Below are 13,265 nucleotides of genomic sequence, written 5' to 3'. Positions count from 1 at the left end.
AATCTTCATAATGAAATTGCAGTTCCCAGCTATAAATTATGAAATCGCTCAGCTCTAGATGAAATTAAACAAATTAATTGCCAGTGCAAATAATTGTATTTCTCACGTAAAATGTACATTTTAAGCTGTACTTTATACTTCAACACAATAATATATATTTGGTTTTATGTTGTTATGCGTCTAGTTGGGTCTAAAGAGACTTTATCAGATATTAGATATCATGAAGAATATCACATGCAGCGTCACCAGGTCACTCAGAGAAATGGTTGTCTGTATCCCTAGCTAAAATAAAACCGATATGCAATAACTTACGCGCACCAATATGAGTTTACTTTGAGTATAGCTCCACCTAAGGGTTAATTAAAGGAAATTCAAAACTTTGTTTCGGCTTACCGAAATGATAATTATGTTACTTGAGGTGGAGATGATGGGTGGCTTAATGGTTTGTGGTTAGCATTAGTGCTTCCAGAGAAATGCCTTGTGTTGGGGATAGGTATGCATATTTTGACAGCCCAACATTTCTATAGATTAGTGTTTCTCAAAACCTTTCAGGGCCACGACCCCCTTTTTAGAAGCAAACATTTTTGCAACCACCTATTCAAATACTTTTTTCTGTAAGATGGATAGATTGATAAATGTATTCATCTATAGCCATATACCCAGGCACACGTATACATGTGCACATAAATGCAGATAAGCAAAGCACACACACTGGGAACTTACACACGCAACGAGAAGAGAATTGAGGAGGGGGGAGACGTGCAGAGAGAGAGAGCAAGAGAAAAATGGACGTGAGAGATAGGGGGAGAAAGATGAGGAGAGAGACACAGAGAGAGAGAGACGCATGGAAAGATACTGGCCATGACACCGTCCGTTGACTTCATAATCCCATGGCTTTCACCCTGTTTAAATATTACAGCTGTACACTATCAAACACTGAACCTTCAATCCACACTGAAAGATACAGATTTACTTTCCCCCTGGATCAACAGCCGTCTCATTTCCTTACTAAATAAAATGTATATAATTAAAAATGGTATGAGATAATATATAGAAACACTTGAATAATTGTCATCAATCCGAAATTTTAACTTATGAATATTACTGTTTCTGATTCTTATATATATTTTTCTTGATTGTCCCTTTGACAATTGGATACAGTACTATAAATACAGAATTACACCTGCTGATTAAACCAATCTGTGCAAATGATATAATCTAAAGCCAAAAGTTGGAGTTAATGAGACTGTGCAGAAGTGTGTGTTCTTGCTGTGGGGGCATTTTGCATTTACAAACAATTGCCAACTCAAAGTATTTTTAGGTGAAAAAAAGTGTAATACTTGGCCATGCCAGGTGAGTCGAGATGTCAAAGTAAGATTGCCTTTGCTTGTGGGAATCAACATTAAGCCTGGGACATTAGGTCTCAACTCTCATTAGGACATGGAAACAAAGACATAGATGTGAGCTTAAATTGAGTAGACCTTGAACTTGCAAGCAAGCAGGTCATCGTGACCCATCTGAGCTGGGCCGGCAGTGGTGAGCAAATAATGTTTCCTGTACCACTAACATTTTCCAGAATTGTTCAATAACCATTTGTACACGAAAGGCTGTTATGAATTTACGAGAAATGTTTTTTGCCAACAAATAAGGAAAACAATGCAGATCACATCATCATAACTAGATAATAAAAAGCTCATGTGTGTTTTTAAAAATCGAGTTGATTAAAACATATTCCTAGGGCCTAGTAAACTCTGGTGCTCGATGTCATCACTTAACACGCCTAACTCTTGATTACTAACAATACATACTATGCGAAAATTGTATTTTTTATCAGGGTGTGTGAATACTTTTTTCCAACTTGAGCTCAAACACGTTGTGTTATTGGAGGGTCTAAACACCACTATCTATTACAATTACTCTGAACATTTGGCAGAAGTAAAGTTATTTAGTGCCAATTTTACGAGAACTCGAGTGTTATTGTTGTCACTGGCAGCACGTGGTGTCTTGTTACAGTAAAAGTTACTGGGTCCAGCCTGTTTGATGGAATGCATGCTCGTGAGAATAAAAAATTACTTGGAAAATAAGAACTCGTCATATCCTTTCAGAATGAGAATGCTAAATTTCGATTTAAAGCTTTCGTGACTGCAGGGATCCATCTTCTTGGTTCTTTCGGTAAAGTCACGTAGAAGGGAAGTAATAAAATAATAAAAATAAAACTTAATAAAATAATATAATACAATTATTATGTTTTATTTTTATTATTTTATTACTTCCCTTCTACGTGACTTTACCGAAAGAACCAAGAAGAAGAATGAGAATGCTATTGAAGCGAAAATGCAATCTTGTACAGATTCAACAATGATTAAAGACATTATAGATTTGAAGCTTTCGTGACTGCAAGGATTCATACTCTTAGGTTTTTTCGGTAAAGTCACGTAGGTAAAAAAAAATTAAACTAATAAAAATAAAATAAAAATCACGACGTTTCGGAGGCAACACAAGCTTCCGTCTTCAGGTGGAACCGTCACAGCACGATTGCTGTATCAAGTAAAGTATCTTTACTGATTATAAACGTATCTTTACTTGAGTTGAACGCACCCCCTAGTGACGAAACATTAATGTTGCGTTCTAGTATCCAAAGATGATAATCTTCATAGTTCTCCTTAACTCTACAAAGTGGCCGCAAAACGCCGCGGAAATTGCGTCTCGTTCAACAAAATACTTTCAATGGAATTCTGTCCGTTTTGTCATTTTCAAGGGCATTAAAATGCATTGAAAACGTCACTGAAGATGTTGTTCATGTGATCACCCAATAGTATATCATTCTGTAAATTGAGAAATGTGACGTCACATCAAAACGCGCAACTTTAAATAAATATAGACAGCACGTTCTACTTAATTAAATGGACTTTTTATTAAATGTTTTCTCCTACAACATCAGAATGCAGCGCCACATTAAATACGTATTACAATGACAATAGTTTCAAGCGATTTGAAGCATGTTTTTTGTGGGGGGGGGGCACAGCTTTGTGACGTCATATTTGGTGGGGGGGGGGGGGTCTGAATTTTTGTGACGCCGTCTGACGATGGGGGGGGGGGGGTCAAAAATCGTCCAAAATCGCGTGACGTCATTTATGGACGGCCCCTTACTTTGAAGAGCTTTCGGATCGTGGTGTCTGTGTGTGTGGGGGGGGGGGGGGTAGTTGTGGGGAGCGGTAGTGTAGTGGTCAGCGCTCTGCACTACGAACCCGGCGATCCGAGTTCGACTCCCGCTCACGGCCAACATCTGAACCGGTACTGGGCCTCCCCTAGGTCGACTCAGCCTCAAATCATTGCCTGGTGCGTTAAAACATCGCCACTGGGGAGACAAAGGCGGCCGGGCGTGGTGCTGGCCACCCACCCCCCTCGTGTGCCGTTCCAGCCTCAATAGGTGCTCGCTAACAGCACTTGCCCCAACAGTCTGTTAAGGCTATACGGGGGATCTTTGTCTTTGGGGGGTTGTAGTATTGTGTTATTACATAATGTTGTGGATTTGCTCTCCAACACTCCGGCGTTGCTGTAATAGTGACGAATTGGCACGTTCTGTTTACGTGACAACCTTTAACCAATTGGCGGTGGCGGGTTTAACGACACATTTCGCATTTACGCGACCTTCTAAACCTACATTACGGATTAAAATGCGTCTTAAAACTCGCGGCCGTGACTCATCCGTCGGGGTGTGGGACCCCTCCTCGTGGGACTTCGTCGATTCTGTGCGGAGGAACACGGAAACGGAACCTCGTGTGGCGTGACGCGGTCGAGTCCGCGGGGGGGGTGGGGGGGGAGTTGACGGCGCGCGGAGGGAGTTGCGTTCCCGTGGTGGGTGAAACGACCCAGGGTCATGCGCGATGACGTCACTCAAAAACGTGGCGACGTCACTCGACGGCGATTGCGCGAGTCGGGGCTGGAAGTGGGCGTGGTTTGTGGGCCAGGGGGGACCGGGCTGAACGGCTGTGATTGGTTGTAGGGTGTTTAAGAGGCGTGACCATAGTTACAGTGGGGGGGGGGGGGGGTGTAATGGGGGCTGGTTGGGGCGCTAATGGGGGCAGGGGCTGTTGAGTTGTAGGCAGGGTTTGTCGGTTTGTGGGCGGGGCTTGTCGGTTTGTGGGCGGGGCTTGTCGGTTTGTGGGCGGGGCTTGTCGGTTTGTGGGCGGGGCTGTTGAGTTGTGGGGCTGTTGGCGGGGGCTTTTGGGTTGTGGGCGGGGCTTATGTGTTTGTAGGTGGGGCTTTTGGGTTTGTGGGCGGGGCTTCCGTGTTTGTAGGAGGGGCTTCCGTGATTGTGGGCGTGGCTTTTAGGTTTGTAGGCGGGGCTTTTTGGGTTGTGGGCGGGGTTTGTCGTTTTGTGGGCGGTAGCAATGGGGTGGGGGGGGGGCTGTTGGGTTGTGGGCGGGACTTTTTAGTTTGTAGGCGGGGCTTCCGTGTTTGTGGGCGGGGCTTCCGTGTTTGTAGGCGGGGCTTTCGTGTTTGTAGGCGGGGCTTCCGTGTTTGTGGGCGGGGCTTTTGGAGTTGTGGGCAGGGGCTGTTGAGTTTGTGGGCGGTAGCAGTGGGGTAGGGGGGGGCTGTTGGTTTTCGGGGGGCCGGAAACACGAGCGAGAGAGAGTGCGAGAAGAGGGGGAGGAGAGTGCGCGCGCGCGCAGAGCGGTCACGCGTGCGGGGGGTTGGGCGGGGTCAGCTCGGGTCAGGTCAAGGCGGGGTCGGGTCAGGTCAGGTCAGGTCAAGGCGGGGTCGGGCGAGCAAGCCCGGCATGGAGAAGCGGCGGAGCGACTGCCCGGCTCTGCCTCTCGGCTGGAAACGAGAAGAGGTTATCCGGAAGTCGGGGCTGTCGGCCGGCAAGACCGACGTGTACTACTACAGGTGAGTAGACAGACGGTGGTGAGTGGAGAGGCGGAGTGAAGGGGTGGAGAGTGGGGTTCTCGTGAGTAAGGGTCAGAGTCAGTGTGCGTGCTGCGTGTGAGCAAATGCGTGTGAGCAAATGCGTTTGAGTGTGGGGAGCGGTGGTGCAGCGGTTACGCGAGCCCGGCAAACGGGCAACGCCACTAATGATTATTTATAAAGTGCTTCTGGGCCACCCCCTAGGTTGACTCGGCCTCAAATGAGTACGTGGTGTTGTGTGTAAACATCGCCACTAGCGAGATGAAGGTAGCCCTGTACGTGGTGCTGACCACCCGCCCTTCTCGTGTGCCCGTTACCGGCCTTCATGAGTGCTCGCAAACAATTGCTCCAACAGTATGTGTCGGGCTATTTGTACAATGTCAGACACCGAGGTTCAGAATGAAAGTGAGTGAGGGTCAGAGGGAGTTTGTCTCAGACTGTGTGTGTGTGAATGTCAACCTTAATGTTAGTCTATGACTCCTATGGGTGTTAAGTTTCAGAGGCAGTGCATGTGTACCGTGTGAATGTGTAGAGTGAGTGTGTCACTGCGTTTTACTCTGCGTTTCAGTATGTGACACTTTGAGTGTGTGAGAGTGTGTCAATGTCAAGAGCGGAGTGAGTTTGTGTGTTAGTGTCTGGGAGTGTATCTTGAGTGCTATTGCAAGTGCCAAAGTATGTCTGTGTGTCATTGTGAGTGTGTATGTGAAAATGTGTCGGGGTGTATGAGTGTGTGATGGATCGTGTGCGAGGTGTGAGAGAATATTTTAAGTGGGTGGTCTCTGTTTCTGAGTGTATTTGGGAGTTTTGTTGATCACAGTTGCGTGTGTTCTGTTGAGTGTGAGAATTGATGTGTGGTAAAGTGTGTGTGGTGTTCCCGTGTGCCAGATTGTGAGTGGGGTCTGTATGAGAGTATGGATTAGTGTCAGTGGGTCAATCGGAGTGTGTTTTGTCAGTGTGTGTGTGTTAAAGTGCCAACGTGTGTAGCAGTGTGTGACAGCTTATGATGAGAGTATGTTCGTGTGTGGATTTGAGTGAGTGGCAGTGGCTCTGTGGAGTGTTAACAGTTTCAGTGTGAGTCCTAGTCGGGTGGGTAATATTGTTTCGTGATCGTTATCGATATTCACGTGCAAAAATCGATACAAACAAGTTTTGTTTTATCATTTTGCTGCACATGACAAAATATCCCACAATACAGAGGGATGCAAAGTCCTCCCTGGATAGAATATCAGCAACACAGGTCACGTGCAACAAGTTAGCTAAATAATTGGAGATATCTGTCTAAGGGCTAAGGGACACAACTGTGAACACACAGCACAATATACCCTGGGCAGATATTGTAGACGAATCGGGTTCATGATCAAATGGATTAGTGGACGAGAACGGCTTTGAGGGCTTTTGGAAAACTTAACTTGGTAAGGAGCAGCACCATAACAGTGTGCATGAATAAGAAAGTGTTTTAATCGCTATCTACTAACTGGTGTTACATATATAGATCGGAAGCACATGCAGTGTTTGAACGAAGAAAATGGAACAAACTGAAAAAAAAAACGCAAAGAAGCATTTCAGTAACATTGAAACCGCTCAAAGAGGATCACGTGGATTAGAGAACACGCACAGGTTAACGATTATCCTACTTATTCATGATTGTGCGTGGGGGTGATGATGACCGGTGGTCGAGCATGAATGACAGTGGCAGCCAAGGGGAGGAGAAGGCGTGAGAGAGGAGCTGTTACGCTCGGATGGAGCAATGAAATCTTTGCGTGTGCAAGTGGCAGGTGGATTGTTACATCGTAAGAGCATGGAAATTGACGATGGCTGCGGGAGGTCTTCGTCCAGCACTGGATTTATCTTGGCTAATCACGATGATCATAATGTCCGCGTGTGTTCAAGCAGACCACAAGATATGATGAGCGCCCAGCGGTTTGAACGTTCGCATGTGCCAATCGATGCATTCGGTGCGAACATTCCACTGGATTCGATTATTGATTACCATGATTTTGGAGTTGATAATGGAGCCCAAATATTATTTTAGGATTTTTGATGATGTCTTAACAACGCTAGTCCGAGAGTGTTAGTGGGTGTGAATATGCATGTCAGTGTGCGAGTCAAAATTATTGTTTGAGAGTGTGTCAGTGGCCAGTCATCATTATATGTTAACCCTTAACACATGGGTTTGTCCCGTCACCTGCCAGAGATATTTAACGTGGCCTCAAAGTGCACCTAGCCTGGCACAAGCGCTGTGGTTATGTGACCATCAGTGCGATTAGCAGCTGTTGTGGTTGTGCCAGTGATCAACGGTTTATTAGGCGATATGGGTGATGTTTTTTCAGTGTGAGATTCAATGATGATGAGAGTGTGAGAAACGCTCTTTTTAGCATATCGGTATGTGTGTGAGTCCATTCTGTCTTAAGTCTGCATATCAGTAAGACAGAATGTTGATGTATGTAAGAGTACATGAGTGTGAGAGGCTGCCTTTTGTAGTGAATTATTTAGTGTAGGGAATGTGTGAGCTTTTTGTCAGTGAGTATATGTGATAATCAAATAGTCTTGAGAGGCTACGTTGAGTTTGTGGAGTTAATACCATATGTAAAGTAGTGCTAGTGTGGATGTGAGATGATGTTTGAGCAAGTCCATTCGTATGTGTGAATTGGTGAGGATTGGATGAGTGTGTTTTTTTTTATGGATGACAGTGTGTATATAAAAAATGTGTGTGGTGAGTTAGAATGTGAGTGTAAGTTGGTGTGTGAATGGCCCTGTGTTTTGTAAGTGTACGAGAGTTGGTGGTGGTGTTGTTGTTATTGCATTTCTCAGACTTCGCCATGGTCCCGGTGACCCAGGCTTGATTCCTGCCAATAATCGCCAGTTGCAACTTGTGTCACAAGCGAGCCTTGGCTTCCCGGATATTGACTCACCATAAAACTTGTACTCAATATTACTGCGCAGGAGACCGATTTGGCCGGGCATTCAACTGGCCACCTCACCACTTTTCGTGTCGTGGCGGACTTAGTAGCTGCTCACTACTAATGTTTGTTCTGACAGTATCTAATGTGTAGTAATAGGTTTTTACCCTTTTAAACTGGTACAAAACTGACACCTTTATTCAAGGCATCATGTTTGCAATAACCACAACACAAGTAGTCAAAAAAGCAAACAAAAAGAAGCAACTCTGATAATGATAATAATATGCACTGTCCTTGAAGTTGATTGGTCCACACCCGAGACGGCTTTCTTTAGAGCCTAGTCCCCATTGATGTTGGACCAGATGACACCAGAAGGCGTACAACTCAAACACAGTGCAATATCAGAGTATTGAGAGCTCGGGGTAAGCATTTACACTATGAGATCTCTTTTACCAGTGGCAAAATATAGTAGTAGGTTTTTACCCTTTTAAACTGGTACAAAACTGACACCTTTATTCAAGGCATCATGTTTGCAATAACCACAACACAAGTAGTCAAAAAAGCAAACAAAAAGAAGCAACTCTGATAATGATAATAATATGCACTGTCCTTGAAGTTGATTGGTCCACACCCGAGACGGCTTTCTTTAGAGCCTAGTCCTGAGTATCTAAAGTGATTGAGTGGGAATGTTGATCGTGGTGTGTTAATTGCACATCCATAAACTGACACTTGAGTTTTTTTATACGAAAAAGAAATAGGTCAAGGAAGAATCCCATTTTATTAAGTTCTTTAATGAGGGGGGAAATGTCAGATCAAGCGCTTGATATATTACGTATTCGCAGTGTTGGTAGCAACCAATCACTGTGTACCAAGTTTCCAGAAATAGTGCCCACCTATCGTAAACGTCACAAAGTGTGGTACGCTAGAGGCACACAAAGTGCCAGCACAGGGAAGGAAGTAGCTTCTTTAAAAGTGTGCACAGTGTGACCGGTGATGGCAACGGTGGCTGTGGATACAGTGTAAATGCAGTGGCATAACAGCATGGATAGACACTTTTTTTCATGCCAGTTTCTGCCCCCTTATATTCACCCACAATATTTGTCAATCTTTGTTCATGCCATCATTTCAGTATTTCAAAAGCCTTTTTATTCGTATCTTTCTTGACATTTTTTTCCCGCAAAGAGTGTTTGCATGATAGCAGAAATTAGAGACGCAGTTCTTAAAGTAAAAATGCCAGTTTTGGCACCAGCATTAATGACGCATGTACATGATGAGTGGGCGCTGTTTTCCTTCCGGTCCGTGTTTTCTTTTTTGTTGTACGGCTTGTCTGGCTTTTATTCCTTTGTCGTCACGATTTAGTGTCACAAGTGACGCTGCTCTTGTTGCTATTAAGTGGGTTTTTTTGTTTTTGTTGTTGTCAAACTTTGTCATCCAGGAGCTCCCTTTTCACGTTCACGTCAAGTCTTTCAGCAATTCTTTGTCAGGGTCCATGGAAGGGCATTTTAAGTGTCAGCGGGCAAGGAGGTGGTGGGAGAAGTGCTTCTCTTGGCCTCTTCATTCCAACTTCACAGCATAAATAACCTACTCCCCCCACCCAACATGCACCCACCTCCCACCCACTGCACCCCACCACACACTCCACTCACCACATGGCATATTGAAGTAGAGGTCTCGCTAGGCCTTTGTACAACTATATTGTTATACCCTTTGTGCATCTCCAGAGTTCTCACATAGCTTGTGAGGTTTCACAAAGGGTTCATAGTGTTTCTTGGGATCACGTATATATTCGTTAAAAAGGAGGAAAATCCTGTGTGGATATGGATTTCTTTTCCACGTCCCTGTATTATATTGTCCTTGGAGGTATTCAATTGGCGATGATCATGTTATGTTCCAAGTTGTACGACGAGATGATGTCACATGTAAAGACGTCATCGCGCGGGACGGTTAGACGTGTGTGCATGACTTATGATATTGCACGTATTGACATCATTTCGCGATGTCACGCACATTTATTTAGCGTGTGCGTTTTTAGACCGGAATTCATAGAGTTGGAGGTCGTAGAATTCGCCCTGCCGGTTGGTTCCTTAGCTTCCTCGGCCCGAGTACAGTACTGATGAGGGGCACAACGTACACGCTGAATTAATTGCCTGTTCACACATTTGATCATCGTACTCTGCTGGCTAAAGCGATGGTGCCATTAAGTGTGATCGATCGGTGGCTATCACAATGACGTCACTGAAAAATAACCTACAAAAACACTTTAATTTTACCAGGTAAGGGCCACTTAGCTATATATCTATTTTTTCAGAAGCGACTGGCCAAAACTGATAGCCCAACGAAGTGGGTTATCGTGTGGAAATGTATAGCAGCCAAATGCTCTAAGCGCATGTTGTGAAATGTGGAGGGACCTGGAGAAAAATCCACACGACCACGCGGAGAACATGCAAACTCCAAATATACAGGCCTCATGGCTGGGATAGAACTCACGACCTCTTGTATACCAGGCGAGGTAGTTAACATGTAGCTGGCAAGTAGAATACTAGCACTTTTTCCCCCCCTAAGTTTTGAACAACCCTTTGATCGATTAGGCCAATTTTCCATTGGGTAAGTGCCTAACAGCAACAACATGTAATTTCTGATATGTTGACTCATCCTCATGAGAGTAATCATGGGTCCTCCGTTCCAGACAGAGGGACAGCGGTAATGCAGTAGCGCTTTCAACAGAAGTTTGAAAGCGTGCAAAATATTAAAACCTTTCACAAATATTTTCACATCTTCTGGTTAGTGCACTGTTTGTGAGAAGCAATATGACGTTGCTCTGCTTTTAATCACAGTTGCCACAAAAATTTAGCATTTTCATCCAGAAGGATGAGATGGACCATACAATACAAACTTGGCCAGATTGAAATAGTGAACACATGAGATGATGCAGCAAAACATCCCTCATTTGCTTGTGCGGAATCACACACCTTCATTCCATAATTTCGACCGCGGTTGCTCACCGTCTCAGTATCTTGATAACAAAGCTGACCTTTTATATACTCCAGTTCAGCGTGCTCATCTAATGCTCGGTAAGAGTCACTTTGTGGCTGAGCTATTCTTTTTATACGGCATTATCTTGCGTGCTTCTTTCAACTCTTTGGCTCCTTTGTTGAATATGAAGATTATTTAGTGATTAAAAAAACAAATGCTTAAAACATTGGAATGTAACGGAAAATGCACTGAATTGTGGGGGAAAATACGAAACTTCTGTCGTTAAAAAAAGGGACAGAGGCAATTACAGTGTTCGTTAGATGAGAGTGCAATGACCCATTTCACAACGTAGAACCGCTTTTGCAAGCCCTTTACTGCTGCATAGGGGGGCACTTTTGTCCATTTCACACCTATTGCCTATTTTGGCTTTTTGTGGTTTTAAATTGCCCTTTATAATTTCATTTATTTCCAATTAAATGTGTGTATTTTTAGGACATTTATTGGCTTGGCTTCTTCACGCAATGCAATTTTGCTTTGCTTCTCAGCCACTTTACAAGAAGCGCCTGATTGTTTAGGGCACTTACTAGTTGGAAGTTAATTGGACCGTTACAATGGAAGAGGATGACTCATGTTTGTTTAAACAGTTGGATCTTTAACTCACGGAAAGGATGTTTAAGTCCACTTAATGTTCTGATGAATGAATGACTAACTGTGCCCTGAGCATGAGTGAATAAGGGTAAGCAAGCCACGGTCATAAGGAGTGATTGTGCCCCTTACAGCACATTTTAAAGATTTTTGTTGGTGTCATATTCAATTGAACACGTAGGCTTTCGCGACCAATATTATTCATAACATAGGTTTTTGGGTCAGATCGCGTTATTTATAAATGCGTCGTAACCCTCCACCACCCGACACGGCCAAACAGTAAAAAATGTGTCACGTTTTTCAAAGGACAAAATAATATTGTCAGTAGAGTATCAGACTGGGTCTTTTCGCTTACAAAGCCGCATACGGTTGCTTATTATGGACGGTCTCTTGTGTCAATAATCAAGTTTAAAATGTTTTCAAATAATATTTGGTTGTAAGCAAAGGGAATGAGGGGCACTCACCTCAATGCAGTACGTAGAAAAAAACAATACGGTTTTAAATAAAGTGCAGATAATATTTGCAAAAGGTTTGTTGTACTGCTAATTATAATTTGATCAACTCCAGCCAGCACTGTAAAAAAATAATCTTGGCATTGATAATATTGCATGAGAACATGGTGTTCCTTTACACAACAGGATGTTTATTAAAGCCTGTTTGGAGCATTCAATGGCACAATGGATGGATGGTTTGATTTAGTTTAATATACCGCATGAATGTAAGTTTGGGGATTTTCATTTTTGTAAACATTGAAATACTTTCTTGATTTGAAGCATTCGTGACTGCAGGAATCCATCCTCTTTGGTTCTTTCGGTAATGTCGCACTTTACCGAAAGAACCAAAGAGTATTGAAATGCTTTCTTCAAAACTGAAGAAGGTATTTCAATGTTGGTTAATTTTTTTTATTTTATAATTGTTTCTCTCCCCGTTGAGCTCATTGAGAATCGTATTCCCAGAACTCAAGCATCGTTTGCAGTAACAGGGCCTGCGATTGATCTGTGCGTGCTGACGACAATGTTCAACCGCACCCTTCATTGCCCAAATTGGACCCATTGGTGTCTAACCATTGCACTTGCTGCCGATGTGCAATGTGAAATGTATTTACAGATTTTTTTTGAACCCATTCCACGTGTTCATGTTGCGAGTACATATTTGGGAAATAGGCTAGTCATATAATTTTGTTAAGGGGGGTATCGCTTTTGACAGTACATTATGACTGTTTATGAATTATAGCTCCTAAGTGTGTACCATTGGGTGGGGCAATGGGCATTACGTAGTTAACTATTTTTATTCGGTGATAAATTAAGCAGTGGTCTGCATGGATGTGCTATGGTGAGGCTTCTATTCCTCAGGGCCACTTTACCCAGGAATATTTTATGGAATACCAGGCTCCTAGCACTGGAATAACATTTGGAAAGAAATCTTGTTGTCTTATATTCACAAGAGTTAGGTGATGTGTAAAAGCCAAAATATAGCTTTTTGGAAATGTTTAAATTCTGAGTTGTAGGTATCTGTTGGAATTTTATTGTACCGTTTCCGAACAATGTTGCGTGTGTGTCATGTTTACAGCGAAACGCCTCTTATCTGCCAACACCCTGTTACCGCCTTTTCCTATTATGCACACCTACGAAATATCTGCGACCTTTCTACGATCCATATATTTGCACAGTTAAGAGTAGTGGCCCAGAAGTGGCGGGGAGTAACATGGAAGTCGCAGCAAATCCATCCAGTGACCCATGCTAATCCATAGGTTTGACCTGACCTAGTAGTGGTCTCTGAGACGTGCATCATTCATTCCACTTTCCACACTCAAACACAGCAAAGAGGAGTAACCGA

General features: G+C 43.5%; 1 protein-coding gene across 4 annotated transcripts in view; it reads left to right on the top strand.

Annotated features, from left to right (window-relative positions):
• Nucleotides 1–4,711: 4,711 nt before the first annotated feature.
• The window catches only part of LOC133343851 (methyl-CpG-binding domain protein 2-like), a 44,186-nt gene continuing 35,632 nt past the window's right edge, over nt 4,712–13,265 (top strand). For all 4 annotated transcript variants that reach the window (XM_061553768.1, XM_061553767.1, XM_061553766.1 and 1 more), the window contains exon 1: nt 4,712–4,893. In XM_061553768.1, coding sequence (XP_061409752.1) covers nt 4,784–4,893 — 110 coding nt within the window. In that variant the 5' untranslated portion in view covers nt 4,712–4,783. The remainder of the gene's footprint in view (nt 4,894–13,265) is intronic.

The sequence above is a fragment of the Lethenteron reissneri genome, chromosome 18, assembly GCF_015708825.2.
Source record: "Lethenteron reissneri isolate LAM-NWPU_2019-01 chromosome 18, ASM1570882v1, whole genome shotgun sequence".
Taxonomy (NCBI): Eukaryota; Metazoa; Chordata; class Hyperoartia; order Petromyzontiformes; family Petromyzontidae; genus Lethenteron; species Lethenteron reissneri.
This window is presented reverse-complemented; position numbering and strand designations above follow the sequence as displayed.